The sequence below is a fragment of the Penicillium atrosanguineum genome, assembly GCF_028827265.1.
Source record: "Penicillium atrosanguineum strain IBT 20685 chromosome Unknown utg000005l_segment0_segment0, whole genome shotgun sequence".
In the NCBI taxonomy this organism is placed as follows: domain Eukaryota; kingdom Fungi; phylum Ascomycota; class Eurotiomycetes; order Eurotiales; family Aspergillaceae; genus Penicillium; species Penicillium atrosanguineum.
The window spans coordinates 1,628,424-1,642,963 of NW_026623137.1; the positions used below are offsets into that span (position 1 = coordinate 1,628,424).

General features: G+C 49.7%; 3 protein-coding genes across 3 annotated transcripts; all 3 read right to left on the reverse strand.

Annotated features, from left to right (window-relative positions):
- Positions 1-1,436: 1,436 nt before the first annotated feature.
- On the reverse strand, positions 1,437-3,805 carry N7443_006867 (putative dynamin family GTPase; the record flags this gene model as incomplete). Its single annotated transcript, XM_056886923.1, has 5 exons — positions 1,437-2,804; positions 2,858-2,990; positions 3,042-3,310; positions 3,364-3,636; positions 3,698-3,805. 5 exons carry the CDS (start codon positions 3,803-3,805, stop codon positions 1,437-1,439), a joined length of 2,151 nt encoding a protein of 716 aa, XP_056740572.1.
- A 3,673-nt stretch (positions 3,806-7,478) lies between these two features.
- N7443_006868 (uncharacterized protein) lies at positions 7,479-8,617 on the reverse strand (the record flags this gene model as incomplete). Its single annotated transcript, XM_056886924.1, has 3 exons — positions 7,479-8,163; positions 8,230-8,289; positions 8,409-8,617. The coding sequence occupies 3 exons, from the start codon at positions 8,615-8,617 to the stop codon at positions 7,479-7,481; spliced, it is 954 nt and encodes a 317-aa protein (XP_056740573.1).
- Positions 8,618-10,543: 1,926 nt separating this feature from the next.
- On the reverse strand, positions 10,544-12,819 carry N7443_006869 (putative signal transducer; the record flags this gene model as incomplete). Its single annotated transcript, XM_056886925.1, has 3 exons — positions 10,544-10,875; positions 10,928-11,080; positions 11,172-12,819. The coding sequence occupies 3 exons, from the start codon at positions 12,817-12,819 to the stop codon at positions 10,544-10,546; spliced, it is 2,133 nt and encodes a 710-aa protein (XP_056740574.1).
- Between the last annotated feature and the right edge of the window lie 1,721 nt (positions 12,820-14,540).

Below are 14,540 nucleotides of genomic sequence, written 5' to 3' on the forward strand. Positions count from 1 at the left end.
CTGTTAGTCCCAATGAGGATAAACCAGCCACAAAAGAATTACCGAGGCAAGTCACTAAAGCAAAATATCGAAATGATTTAAGCAGATGAAGATTGGCGAGAATTTTCTAGCCGTTCGCGGTCTGGTAGATTGTAGGTCTCGAGAATAAGGTATCTGGGTTGTCCGTACGGGAAGATCTTGAGAGGCCCAAGCGGAGGGAACCCCGACGGGTTCCCCGCGCCACAAATAAACCAAGCCAGACTTCCAAAACCTAAGAAATCTAGTCTATTTGATAGGCTAGCAGCCCTACCCGATCCTGTGTTTGCCCCCGGGCGTGCGTACATGACAAGCAGGTAGGTTAGCCATAACTACCCCACTAAACATAAACATCTTTGTCCTCGTGAACACGAGATAGGGTCAGAGCATGTGGGAAATGTACATAGTCCAATTGCAAGGAGAAAAATGTGGTTAATAATGTGCGCTCCACCAGCCAAGCTTTCGCTTGTCTGTGGGCTGGTGCCCACGTGCTTCCAAAGCGAGGCAGCGGTATGTACTATCATTATCTATAATCATATTTCAGGAACCAGGTAAAGCACTTGGATGTCAATTTCTGTTACTTGGAACTCGGGAATATACAAGCAAGCCCCTTTATACTACATAGCCTTGGCATACTTCCTTTCCTTGGGATGACGGTATGGTTATATCAGGATACCATCATGTAAACCAGGCAAGGAGACACGAGGTAATCGGAGAAGGTGACAGCATATGTCTGACTAGATCATAACCCGAATTTAACCACACTATAACATTATTAGGCTTGCTACCTACCATTTCATTTGTCAGATATCCAACGATCATTTACCCCCACTAAAGCTGACACTACTGTACGTGCACGCGTCTAGGTCTCAGATACTTATCCGTCTGTCACCCGTCAGGCCTCTTTCGAGCCCTTGCTTGATTATATGAAGCATTCTAGGAGACAATGAGACCCAAAAGTGGATCCATTTAGTTCAACATGCTAAACAAAAGGGCCCGTCCGAGCGTGCCTTTTTTTCACAACCCTCAGACAAGAAGACATTTTCTAAACAGTAACAGTCAGTCGCTGTAGAACGCGTGACGTAGTAGATGAAATTGGGGCCTGAGGGGAATACACAGTGCCTCTTACAGAGTCTGGGAGTGGTTGCGTGTGTTCTCCTGGTTGGTGTTGCCCAATCTGCAGAGCTAGACCACTATCGAGCCATCCCCTTGCAATATGTAGGATTCGTTTTCTCTTGAATTGGAAATCACGGTAAATCTACATGAATCTCGTGCTGGCAGATGGAGCGACTTCGTTCGATTCTAGAAAAGGATGGCGAATCAAGAAACGAGCTAATCAAATTGGTCAAATACAGATCAAATCACGATATAAAAACAGTGGAGGAAAATTGACCAGCCATGGAAACTACTGGGGCTTACTTCTAAAGCACCCTCAACCTCTCCCACCTCTTGAGCGCTTCGGTATACCGAGATCGCAGCCTCTCAAGCCTTGCTCGTATTCTCGCATCGGATTCATCTTCTGCGGTTATGGCATTCAGCTCTTCATCATCTAATTTAGCAAAGGTCTCGACAGAAATGGTGAGCATTGGACATCTTGGTCCGAGAATATGTCGCTCCACAACCTGCATCGCTACATTATCAATAAATCGATGCAACGCAATCATATAGTAAGACTGCAGCCTAGCACGAACAAACAAAACTTGGCTCAGAATAGTGGAGATAAAACGAGGATGGTCGCCATCAGCCTCAAGGCTGCCATTGACATCATCATTCTGATCATGATCTGTAGATGCTCCCCTAGACCTTCTCCCGAGAAGAATTTCCCCTCGATTTTGATCCGCTCTGATAGTGTCTTCTAGCAACTTCGGGCTGCGAGTTATTAAAGGTCTGGATTGATTATCCTCCAATAGCTCGGAAAGAGCCGTGTCTGCATGTTTGTGCCAATCTTCCAGTGTTTTGATCATTAGGCGGCTGACCTCCAACCGCACTTTACTGTTGGGAATGGCAATGCGAATTAGAACATCATAGCAGTTCTTGACCAGATCTTTCACATCATCGACAAACCGGCGGGCAATGTCTTCCCAGTGGATAGATTGCTTGCGGAAGATTTTCTCCTCAACGTCCGGGTGTATAGTGCCGGGAAGACTGCAGCCTTCGCTGATCTTGGCTTCCTTATATATCTCAGCGTATAACCCCGGTGCACTCATGACGAATTCGTCCCACGCGCTTGGGTCTGGGCCGGTGTAACTAAGGAGTTCTAGGTCTCGCTCAAAGTCTGAGAACGGGAGCGGCATTTTGTCGGTATCCGCCATATCGTCATAGAACCGATCTAGGCGGCGTTGTACTTCGTATCGAAGCATGATCCTGGGATCCTGGGAAGGCACAACCTGATACTGACCTCTGAGCGTTGCCTCTGCCATGCGCTGCATCTCATTGCAAAACTGAAAAGCAAAGTGCCGCTGGGATTTTGGGCTATCTCGAGCTTCACCCATTCGGTTCAGATCTGACTCGCATTCCCGAAGCTTCTGACGAATCTCCGTCACGATGTGCGGGATGCCAGATTGGATCTGCGCTCGTCTCTCTTTATCGACATAACTCATCAGCGCTTGTATTCCTGTGCGATTTTTCGCGACGTCCTGCCAGTCTTTCTTCAAGAATTCTGCACTTTCTCGATCGTCCCGCTCTGCATCGGTGATGTGAGCTTCGTTGGGGACTCGGTTTCTCAATCCGAACCACCCGTGATCGAGGTGAGGAACAGTGGAGAGATCGTTCTGAAGAAGTTTGACCATCTGACTTGGGACTTAGCATAACTCCGTAGGGCGGACTCTAAAGAAAGACATACCCATTCATCTGATCCTTCTTGTTTGCGATCACACTTGTTCAGCACGCCAATACAACGCTTTTCCAGGCCTGGAATCTCCTCCATCAGTTCAAAGATCCGGAGACGCTCCACGTCCACATCATCAATGACGACCCTGCTTTGCTATCAGTCTGGGTGTAATGGACAATATTGTCTGATAACCTACAAGACGATGTTCCTGTCGTTCTCCAGATATTCGCGTGCCAACTCGGATGCAACAGCTGCATTCATCCGCATTGACGTATCAGTCGGCCCATTACCATTCGCGCGGTTCAACACCTCATTTTGCTTTTTCTTGTCTCCCCGTATGAGCCCCGGGAGATCAATAATGGTCCAATGCATCTCGTTCGGGCCCGACCGCTCAATGCGTAGTGTCGCATCGCTCAAACTCACCCTCCTTCCGGCCTGATGCGCGCCAAATATACACTCCGTTGCCTGGATTGCCAAGCGATGAGTCTACATCCAATCATCCACGTCGCAGAACGTACCTCTTCAATAATATCCTTTATGACATCCGTCGTCAGCTCCTTTCTCTCGACTGTAAAATCTCTCATGCGAGCTATCAATGCACCGTCATCCTCGGACTGTCGGCCCGGCACAATCGTAGCCTTGATCGGCAATTCCTTTGCAGCGGAAGTTTGACGAAACGAAATCTGGATGGGGAACCGAGTACAAGTTCCGTCTTTCACCGGGAAAGAAACCTCTGTGATAGCTTGGAGCACCGAGCTCTTGCCCGCGCTTTGGTCACCTACCACCACGAGCTTGTACATATTAGTATTATGTTCACTATCGCGGGGATGCGAATTGGTTCTCGTGACTGACCTCGGGTAGGTTGATAGTGCTACTTAGCCCGAGTGCCTGCAGTTCATCGATGAAGGCCAGCTGCTCAGAGCTCTCGACTCCGTCAAAGTGGCGCGGTCTCTTGTCCATTTTGATAATGGTTTAGGTTCCGCCTTTTGCGGCTTTCTTGCGGGATGTCGGGCTACTTATATTTACTTCCGCTACCCAGTACTGGAAAGTACCTCCATTTGAAATAGCAAGCCGCCGGCCCCAGTTCCGACTCAACCCCTGAACTAAACGAGAGGCCCATAACTCCACCGCAGCCGTGCCGCAGTCGCCATGCATGCATTAGTCGCTGTGCTAAACGCCAGGCTTGATATATCTCCGAAGGTAATTGGCGCATCATTCTGTAGCATTGGTTTGGTCAGGATATCAGATATCCACGGCGCTAGCTGATGGACCAACACAGCCTCACATTGTTTGAGATCAAACCAATCAAGACTTAGCCGCTGGACCGGCCCTAACATGTTATCTTATTGAGCGAGTCATGAACCGCATGGGTCCAGGTGACGGAGGTTTCATACATGGGAAACACCTGCGAATTATCTCCACTACGCCCAGAACAAAAGTACGTACATGGGAAACAACTGCGAATTATCTCCACTGCGCCCAGAACAAAAGTACGGCCATGGGCCCGCCACTACGGTTTGAGGCGGCAGTGTTCGTATCGACGAGGAATGACAAATTCCGCGATCCATATGCGGAAATTTAACCTTGGTTAGGATGCCTTTTCGATTTACTGTAGTAGTGCCCTTGGCGTCGAAATACATCCCTGATAGCTGTTCTTTAATTAGGAATGTATCGTGGGGGCCATTGAAGGGATCTGAGCCTTTGATTTATCAATTGGTTGCCAACAGGCCATTTCAAGTCGGAGGATATCGGCGCGAATGCACTGTCCAGCTGTAGCAGAGATGCTGTCGTAGGGCAGCATCCCAGCCTTGCGTGCCAAGCTGTTTTATTTGTCGCTGCAAATGACACCTGCAGCGGTATCCCTGGGTTCAGCTGCGGCGGATTTTATTGCGAGATAGAAGAAAAAAGGCAGGAGAGAGAAAAGGGGAAAGAGAGGTCAGGTCTTTAATATCGAATTGTCGAAGGCATTGGTTACGTGACAGTTTTGACTAGGTTTTTAAGCAGAAATTGGCAAAAGTAACATAAATGTAGGTAGTAGTCAGGTCCGCCGTTTACGATACAGAAGTGAAACCCGAGCTCCTGTACGCGCTCCCTCTTTGACTTTCCCTCAGTCTACTTAGCGACCCAATTTTCACATTCTCACAGGGCATGGTGTCAATGAGATGCTCCCTTTTACGGCCATGCCTCACTTATCCCACTAGTCTAGCCTTCGGTAGATGGATCCTACGATCTACATCCCTCTCATCATCCTCGCTCTTGCTCCCCTCTTCACATGTTTTACAACTTTACCTTCTTCATGTTGAAAGGCCGAATTAGTATAATAGCTCGGGCGAAGATTATACAATGTCTGATTCTGATTGTATGTGCATATTTGTCGCTCTTTGGAAAGTTCGAAATGAGCGAGTTGCTATTCTCTTTGAACTTTCACGGCATCTATGTCACGCATGCTGTTGGCCTTATTTGATGCGCGTGTAATTTAGAACCATCAGAGCTATCTCACTCTTGAGCGTTCTTCTTTCTATGACGGTAATCTTATAATCTATCCTCGGCCAGTGTACGATCTAGACCGATTGCGAAGCAAAGCCGCCACTATAGCAAGAAACCGCCGCTTATTATCTTTACTGGCTAATGCCACTACCCGGGTATATCTAGAATCATGAGAATGCGCAGTTTGGCGTAAATATATGTAGCGGCATTTGTGCCTGGAATATTTTTTGACAAAGGCTTTCGATATTGCAAGAAGATAACTGACCCAAAGAAACGTGTTGCATTCCATATCTTGGATCTTTCATCAAGATTCTCCGACATTTCTTCAACCCCACGACTCGAAAGTAAGTAATCATAAGCCATTTGATTATGCTTACGTTAGTTAAGCAGGCTTCCAGACCCCTGGATTACATTAAGATAGCCAAAAAGGAGGCATACTCTTCCATGACTCCTATTCAGTCTTAGCTTTAGCTATCCATCAAGACCAACACAAAGAAACTCTGTAATAGCTTTTATCAATCATAAAGTATCTCACTACTCGTTTATTCTAACCACCACAAAGCTTTGCTGAAAAGAGACCATAGTAGGTCTTGTTCCTCTCATACCAAAAAAGGTGGCCGACGCAGCCGTCGTACCTGACTATTCAAGCCGTTGCCATACCCCGGTTGATAGATATAGATATAGCATCCCTATCGAACATTCTTGGCATCTAATTCAAGCCGGGCGCGAGCTGAAAAAGAGTACCTTGAAGTACTAAATGCAGAGAACAATTATCATCGCCCCTCTATCACAATGTCCACCGAAATCCTCACCGTCTCAAACGGAAGCACTTTCTCCCTCAGACTCAAAGTTTCAAACGGCGGTGCCCTAAGCATCGTCTCAAAAAATATACCTACCGGAAGAAGTGCAGTTTCGATCCTGGGAACACGATCGCGATCAGCTCTGGAACGCAAAAGCGAACAACAACAGGTTCGGGTTCCGCAACGCGTATATTCAAAACTTCTATGTTTTGATAAGAATAGGGATGTTACTTGTGTTGTGAATAATATGAACTTCTGGGGGCTTTTTAAATTTGAGATTAGCGGAGGCGGTATGTTCTTCTATGCTATTTAGAATGGTGAGCAGCGGTGGTCTTGTAAGCCGGCGCAGTGGGATTCGTGCCGGTTACGGAGCGTAGGTCTAGTGCTATTCAGTTGGAAGTGGACAGGGAGTGAGATTGCTGAAATTCAATGTTCAATGCTGTGTGAGGTATGATTGATGGTTGTCGAGTATGGTTTTTGCAGATCGTTGTGAAGTGAGCACTGGAGCAGGAAGTGTATTTTGAGGATATCATGTCAAGATTGAACCAAAACTTTTAACAATACGCCTAGACCCATTACAAAATATTATGAAGTATTATGATGAACTTTGACGTCAATCAAGGCCAGTGAAAGTTAGATCCGCGAGATAAGGCCAACCCTTCATGCAGTTGATAAAGGCTCAGAACTACGAGCGGCGGGCATCGGCCTGATATACCGAGCGTATGCAACCTGGCGTCAACGTATCAACACATGTGTTGGAGATAGGGCTGCTAGGGAACATGGATACGTCTTCTCATATATATGCAAAAGATCATCTTTCATACAACGAACAGATTGATTCATGCGATCTCATATCTCGCCTTGAAAATGCTGAATGGTACGATGCGGTGTTAAATCCAAGTTTGGATCAAACTATACGTCATATATACTACGCTTTCTACCTATGCATACTTCCAAGGTTATGGTCCACAGGTCCTCGAGGCATGCAGGTCGGCATCATGATTGTTGAATTGCATACGGGTAGACTCCCATACTGTGATCTATATTGCAGAATCAATAAGTGTTCCACTAGACCGATCTAGATTTACTAAAGAAAGAGTTGTATCATGAAAGGTTCTCATTTTTATTCAGATTAAGTGAAATGTCTAACTGCCAAGCTTCATCATTCAGATCCGGTCTCATCAAAAAAAACAAAATGTAGAGCAAAATCTTCGGCCCTCAGCCCATCATTGCAATGTAAAAGCCAAAAGCCAAAAGCCAAAAGCCACGAAGTGTATGGAAGATGAAGAGATGAAATGATGATAGAAAGAAAAATATGCAACCCGACCAGGTAAATTAAAATCTGATCAAGCATTCTGAGTCCGTGCCTGCACAGACTCAATGGTAATAGGGACCGACTTCTCACAAGCATTTTCCCAAACCGTCGAACTAGCGGGGAAAATGGATCCCGAATCCGACATCTCGACAGCGACAACATCAGGCGTGCTCATGATGTGCGGAACAACCAGTTCCACGCCCTTGGTCGCGGCGCTGGAGGAGAAGTACGGGTTGTGGCGCGGGGGAAGAGGGCGCTGCTCGTACATGCCGAGGTAGTCGGAGGCGGTGCTGGAGTAAGACGAGGCCTCAGAGGGGGCAGCTGTCATGGACGGAGCGCCGCCGACGAGAGCCGGTAGGGAAGCGGCGCTACGGGCGCGGCCAGCGAGGAGGTTCTCTGAACCACCGTGGAATCGGGAGAGATAGTTCCAGGCGTCGGAGGAGGCGAGGGAGGTTCCGGTGCCTTGGCCGCCGGCGAGTAATACGGGCTTCCATTCAGTGGGGTCAAGATCTGATTTGCAGTCGTGGGGCTCGGTGGGTATCCTGATGGGTGGCATTGAAGTGGAAGGGAACCGGGTGGGAGTCATTGGGGCCACGATGGTTCGGGGGGAAAGAGGAGGGGATGTGGGAGGTGTTGTTGTAGTGTGCATGGAGGACATGTTGGTCATAGAGGGCATAGAGGCTGATAGTGGTTTGCAGGAGTCTTTGCGACGGCAACTGTGGTTTGGGTTAGACATGATTCTATATTCGAAGCAAGACAAAGACCAAAGAGACTGAACTTACCTTTCACTGCAATAGAGGACGGTGTTGGAGGGGACGGTGATTTGTTTTTCGCACATGGCGCTGTGGATGGCGTTAGCATCTATTTAAGGATCGACCGGGCCGGGGACTAGGGCTTTGACGGTAGCCGGTATGCAAGGAAAGTCCCTGCTTTGCCGCCCCCTGAGAGATAAGAGACATACCAAAAATTGAGGAAACTGGCGGCCATATCAAAGTCGGCGTCGTCGTCCCTGTTCCTGCTCACGCCCCGAGAGTGACTGTGACCGGATCCCAACTTGGAGATGGACAAGCTCACGCCGGAAGTACCCCGTCGGTGTAGGACAGGACGAGACTTAGGCTTCGAGGCATGAGGAGTCGAAGGGGAACGACGGTGGGAAGTTGATTGAGTCATATGGGATGGCGGTGAAGCCGTGGCTTCAAATGCCTCACGCTATCTTATCTTGCTTTCAAGACAGGGCTAGGTGTGGAGCACGAGGGATTTTTGTGAGGTATGTACTGTTGCAATGTTGCGGTCAAGAGACAACGGGAGAACGGGTGGGTGCAGGATCGTAAAAGTTCTGGAAGGCAAAATATGTATGTTCTCCAGGAAACACGGAATGAACCTGATAAGAGTCAGTTTCTGTGTCACTGAAAGGCCGGGGACGGCTATCTTCGTCCCGAGTGGGGGAAGATAAGGCCTTCCCTTGTGGCGGATCCGTTCGTTTTGACATACCTGAATGAAACTATAATCTCAATAGCGATCGTAGTGTGGTGATCGTGATGTACTGTGGTGATGATGTGAAGAAAGGGTAGAAGCAGGAATGGAGGGGAACCTAAGAGTATAAATAAAAGTGTGAGAGACGAGCACACCATGACAACTGAGTTCTAGACTCTTTGGGACGATCGGAGGACCCTCGGGTCTCCTTCCCCCACTATGGGTAACCTCGGGTTATGGGTGAGATCCGGTGTACACGCAATGGGACGTCTAGACTGGCTGACTCAGGATTCCTCTTTCGGCCTATTATTCTATAATTATCCCATCCTCCGTTCTGTTGCGATTGCCACTCTAATTGTGTCAATCCGTTTCTCTTTTCCCACCACATTGTAGCATTGACTGTGATAACCTCGCATCGGCGGTACTTGAATCTAAGGTGTTTTGAGACGATCTAGATCCCTGCGCCAACGTGCTCGGACAATACGCTCTGCAGCCCAACTTCCAGGTTTACCTGCATAAGACCATACACTAGTGGGCTCCGTTGCAGGGGAAACTTCTCCGGAGGGGTCGGATCTGGCCTGATCGCACCATCCCCAGATCGGTGGCCCTAGTAAAACAAGCTGTCATTACACAAATGACGCCATTAATCCCTCTTGAGCTGAACGCACACCGTCAGAAACATAAAATAAAAGGATTTTTTCTTTATCCTGAACATGCAATACCTACCTAAAATAAAATCAACGATGGAACTGGTTCGAGTCAAGGGGTGGACCCCCCTCTCGTCCCACTGTGACACATCCTTGACACGTAGAGTGATGCGCGGATCTGGCCGTGCGCAGGCTCGTTCTGGCCAAACTTGATCGCCTTGATCGTCATGGCCACGGCACGCTGGAGTAGGTGGGCTACAGGGGTGATTTCCTTGTTGGTCCTAAGACGCTCTAGCCTGGCTCTAGAATCTTTCTTCCTATGTCACAGGATTCATCATGCTAATTGTCGATCTTCTGTGAGGTGTGTTTCGGGTCCGTGGAGTCGATGGAGAAAGCTGGAGACGAGAGTTGCATTCACTGATGCCTGAAGGATCATTATTCTTGCGCTAGTTTGTAGTCACAATTAAGCATAATGGTAGGTGATACAGTCGATCATTCTGGGGCAGTGAAGTCATTGAAAATTCTGCAAATGACATTGAGAATAGAAAGAGTGAACACAAACGACTTCTACACAGTAGACGACCTGACTCGCTGGCGAACTGGGGTGGGGATAGAAACAAACTCGAAGAGTTTTCAAAGAATGAGTGTACACACACGTCAGAAGACGCCTTGCCCTCTTGGTATTATACTGGTGTGAATTGACTCCCGCCGCCCTCCGTTCCAAACCCTGGGCGGCTGCCGCCATCGACCTTGGATGGCGTCTTGACTTCGGTCGGAGAACCCCCGTGAGAGTGGTAGACATCATCGACCACCACCCCCCTGAGAGGGGTCGCGGTTGATAGGTCTAGAAAATCGATGATCCCATTGTGGGACCCCTATCGAGCTTATTCGGGTATATTGTTTGGTTCTTACATTGCTAAATTGGTTTATGGCTGGGTATCTGGAATGACATATCGTACACGCACTCTCGGAGGTTTTAACTGGTCTGGTCCATCTCCATCGACTCGGCCGTCGCTGATCCATTTGTAGCTGGCTTCGCCAAGTCCTTCGAGGCCACTTCTACCTGCACTGTGGGCTTGGTCGAGGTCTTTTCGATCGCGGTCTTACCCAAGAATCGATCGGGTACGCCGCGCGCTGCGGTATCTGCAGCGCCAACGAAGCAGCCTAGCATCGAGCTCCAGATGTACCCTTGGGACAGCATCTTGCGGATTTGTCCATAGGCATAGGAGTTGGCGTAAGGGAGTGCGGTCTCTGGATCACGATAACGGGATGGTAATGAGGTGATGACACAAAGTGATGACGAGATTTCTATGATGAGTTAGTATTTACTCACTCGCTTGCAATATTCAAGATCACGTACTAGTTAGACGAGGCGGCTTTCTCGCGTTGAAGTACATACTGTACTTTTTACTGTGTGCCGTCTTGTCATCGAAGTTCTCGAGGATGGTCAAGTTGCGACCCGTCTTCTCGATTACCGGCGGGAGCTGCGGCACCTCCGGCACCTCTGGCGCCTCTGACTGTGCTGGCAAGCCATTCAGTTCATGTGATGTGAGCGGTGTCGGCAGGGCTGATCCGGGTTGGTGGCCCTGGATTGCATTAATCACGGGTGGCGTGGTGTGCAGGGGGAGCTACATCGGCCGAAATTGCGGGAGAGGCTTGAGGGCCCAATGGAGTGGTTGCATGTGCAGGCGCTGGGTGAAGTGTAATCTGCAGCGACTGCTCCGTTGTACCGGGCCCAGTCTGAGAACCCCCTGAAACGGTTTGTGTGTCGGCGCTTGTGGCGGTCGGTGGATTTGTTTGATTAGGTGCCGACTGCGAAGTATCGATCTCGGCATTGGCTCGCGGTGGCTTTTGGTCAACCTCCATCGCATCGTCCTGCGGGGTTATTGTCGACTTTGGACTTTTTGATTCGTTGGGCACCGGTGCATCAGGTTGAGGAGGCACCAGGATTTCCACAACGGGCCTTGTATTCTTATCAGAGGCATTTGCTGTAGAGGTCGGGGTCTTTGTAGGGGTATTGGAAGTGCTATCGGGGTCTTTGCTCCCAGATTTCTCAATTTGTTCGGCCACTTGATCTTCAGTAACTTGATCATCTAATTTGACGGGTTCAGTTGTGGTAGGTGCTGGAGGTGCAGGCGCATTCGGAGTCGCGACGGTCCCCGAGACTGGGAGATTTGGGAGAGTATTTTGAGCAGATGGCGGGAGAGTGGTGGGTTGGACGATTGCTATCGTCGCCGGAGCGCCTTCAAGTTGAGCGGGGGTGTTTATAGGTAATTGTTGCGCCTGTCCAGGAGCAAGAGTAGCAAGAGGAGTACCCTGTGATTCCACAGTATTCTCCTCCTTCTTTTTCTTCTTGGGATCGTCCTTTTCTGATTTTGGCTTATCCGGCTTCGCTTTGATCTCAACCTTGCCCACTCGCGTGAGACGACCGTTGACCCATGTAGCCACCCCACTCCAGTAGGACATGACAGGACCATCTAGGCGACGGTTCTGCAGCGCCTCGATCCTAGCCTTTCGCTCCTCTGCTCTCCTTTTCTCTGCGGCTTCCCATCGATTCACACTCTTGCTGTTGAGTCGCTCGATCCTCGCTGCCTCCGCAAGGTGATCCTCTTGGGTCATTTTCTTGGGCTTCAGATGGGCCTTGCGCTTCTCTGCCTCCTTCATTGTAGCGATGATGCGAATGCGTTTCTCCTGGCTGTCCTTGAGACGCGCATGCGTGACTTCCTTGTTGGCCATGGTCTGCCTGCGAGAGGAGGTTCGTATAGGGCCATCTTCCAGTGTAGGGAGCCACGAGATGCGCTCTGACTTCTTTTTCGGACGGGCAGGAGGTACGGCAGAGATAGCGGTCGGGTCAACTTTGACGCGCTTGCGCAAGGTCTGGAATCGGAGATCGTTCTGTGCTCGGCGTTTCTTGCGCTCTTCCTTCTGGAGCTGCTTTTCGCCCTCAAAGTCGTTGTCCGCGTTGGGACCCTGGTCATCATCATCGTCTGAGGACGAGTCAAGTGCCATATCATCTTCCTCTCCCGCCTCATCCTCTGCGAATTCATTGTCATCCTCCACCTCCTCGAATAGTAGTGTAAGGTCATCGTCTGCGGCGGCTTCGAGGAGAGCGGACATGTGTAATCCGGCGGTGCTTCGCTTTGCGCGTCCGGAAACGAGGGACTCCATGGGAGCCTCTGTCTCCTGGCCCTCCTCCTCCTCCGAGGAAGACTGGAGTCCCGCGTAGGGGTCCTCTTCTGGGGTATCGGCCATGGCGCACTTTTTTGAAGAGTCCGGGGAAGTGAGGATCGATGGGTTTCCTAGTGGTCAGACATGAGACGGCAGCCAAGCTTTGAAAAATCACGGCTGCGAAGAAATGTATTTTAGTGCCAGAGCAGCAGGTCAGGTCAGATCAGCTCAGCTCAGCTCAGCTCAGCTCAGACAAGTGTCGAATGAAGGGACATGAAGCAAGAATCCAAGTCGCGCTAACGTGAGGATCGTGTGGCTTGTCCCGTGGCGCGTTATATGCCTCAGGCAGAAACAATGACTTAAGGAACTAACTACAAGTGGTTACAAGTTGTGGTCTGTTGATATTACTATATTACTTTTACAATCTGTCCGATTGAACGTTGAAATCGGGCGCCCCATGAGACCACGTCTCCGTGAACACTGCAGCCTACGCGCCCTGTCCACTCTCCGGGGCTTCCGTGCCGGCGCCAAAGCCGAAACATCCCCCCGACAGCCGATATCGTCCGGATCCAAAAGGATGGAAGCGAACATGTTCTTCCTTTGTTAGAGGTGGACGAGCACGTCACTCTTGACAATTGAGGGTCTCAATGTCCCGGCGGCCAAGGCATCAAGAAAAGGGACGAGGACTGGTCAAGGACTGTAGGACGAGGACAGGGTAGGACACGTACCTGAACCATCCCTTGCGCGCCTCCAAAACAATCGCTGGCCGCGGTTTCGGAACAGCAGGGACGGGGTCCCTTGCATTGGCAATTGCATCAGCCGGTTCCCCAGGCACGATGATGAATCTTGCGATTCCATGGCTGTGCAGTCCAACTGGAGACAACATGACGCATGGGAATGCGGGGCTTCGGTTCGGTTCCACGCTTGGTTCTCAGACATGCCATAAACACACGTCGCCTCCCTGACAGGAACAGTCCGGACCGATGACGGGAGGAATGATGGGGTCTGTAGCGGCTATCCATGAGGGGGTTCAATGCTGATGGGCCAGGATTCCCCTGAAATCTGGGACTCAAGACGGAGTAGAGCAAGGATATGGGGCTGTGTCATCGGTGCAAAGGCACTGTACGTAGTGCAGGCTAGATCTAGAAGAGCAGTAGAATCGACACTGCCGAACCAGTGCTCGAAAGAATAGACAGAAGAGGAAGAACAGCGAGCTGAGAAGAAAGCACCGGAATAGGCAGAATCGAAGCAAGAAACGACAATTGAATTGTGGATGTGAAGCTGAAGAGGATCTCCACCAACCACATCTCCTCGAACATCCGCCCAACACCTTTTCTCCTTCTTTCCCTTTCGTCCTCGTCCTCTTGTCCTCTTGTCCTCTTGTCTTCTCGTATCCTTTTGTCCCCTCTCCTCTTTCTACCCTCCCCTCTCTTATTTTCTTGCATTATTATTCTGCTCGGTTAGTGACTCCTCTAATCTTTGATCTTCTTCGCCTCCGACTAACCAGCCTTCCAGCCACCTCGATCCCTTCGGTCTCCCCTCTACTTTTAGTCCTCACTTGACGCTCCTTTTGTGTGTCCGGACTTCCTTTGATGCATCCTTCTTTTTCGAGCCCTTCTTGATCTCCGATCGTACCGTTTCGAGGTTCTTTCCGCCCGTTTCCATCACTCTGGGCAACGGCCAGTGATCGTCACATCTACACTCGGGCGAATCACCACGATCTTCCCCATCATAACATTCTTCGGTTAGTTTTGTGGAACTTTGAGATAAATTCGACCGGAGCGCCATCCATCTTCCATAACCTT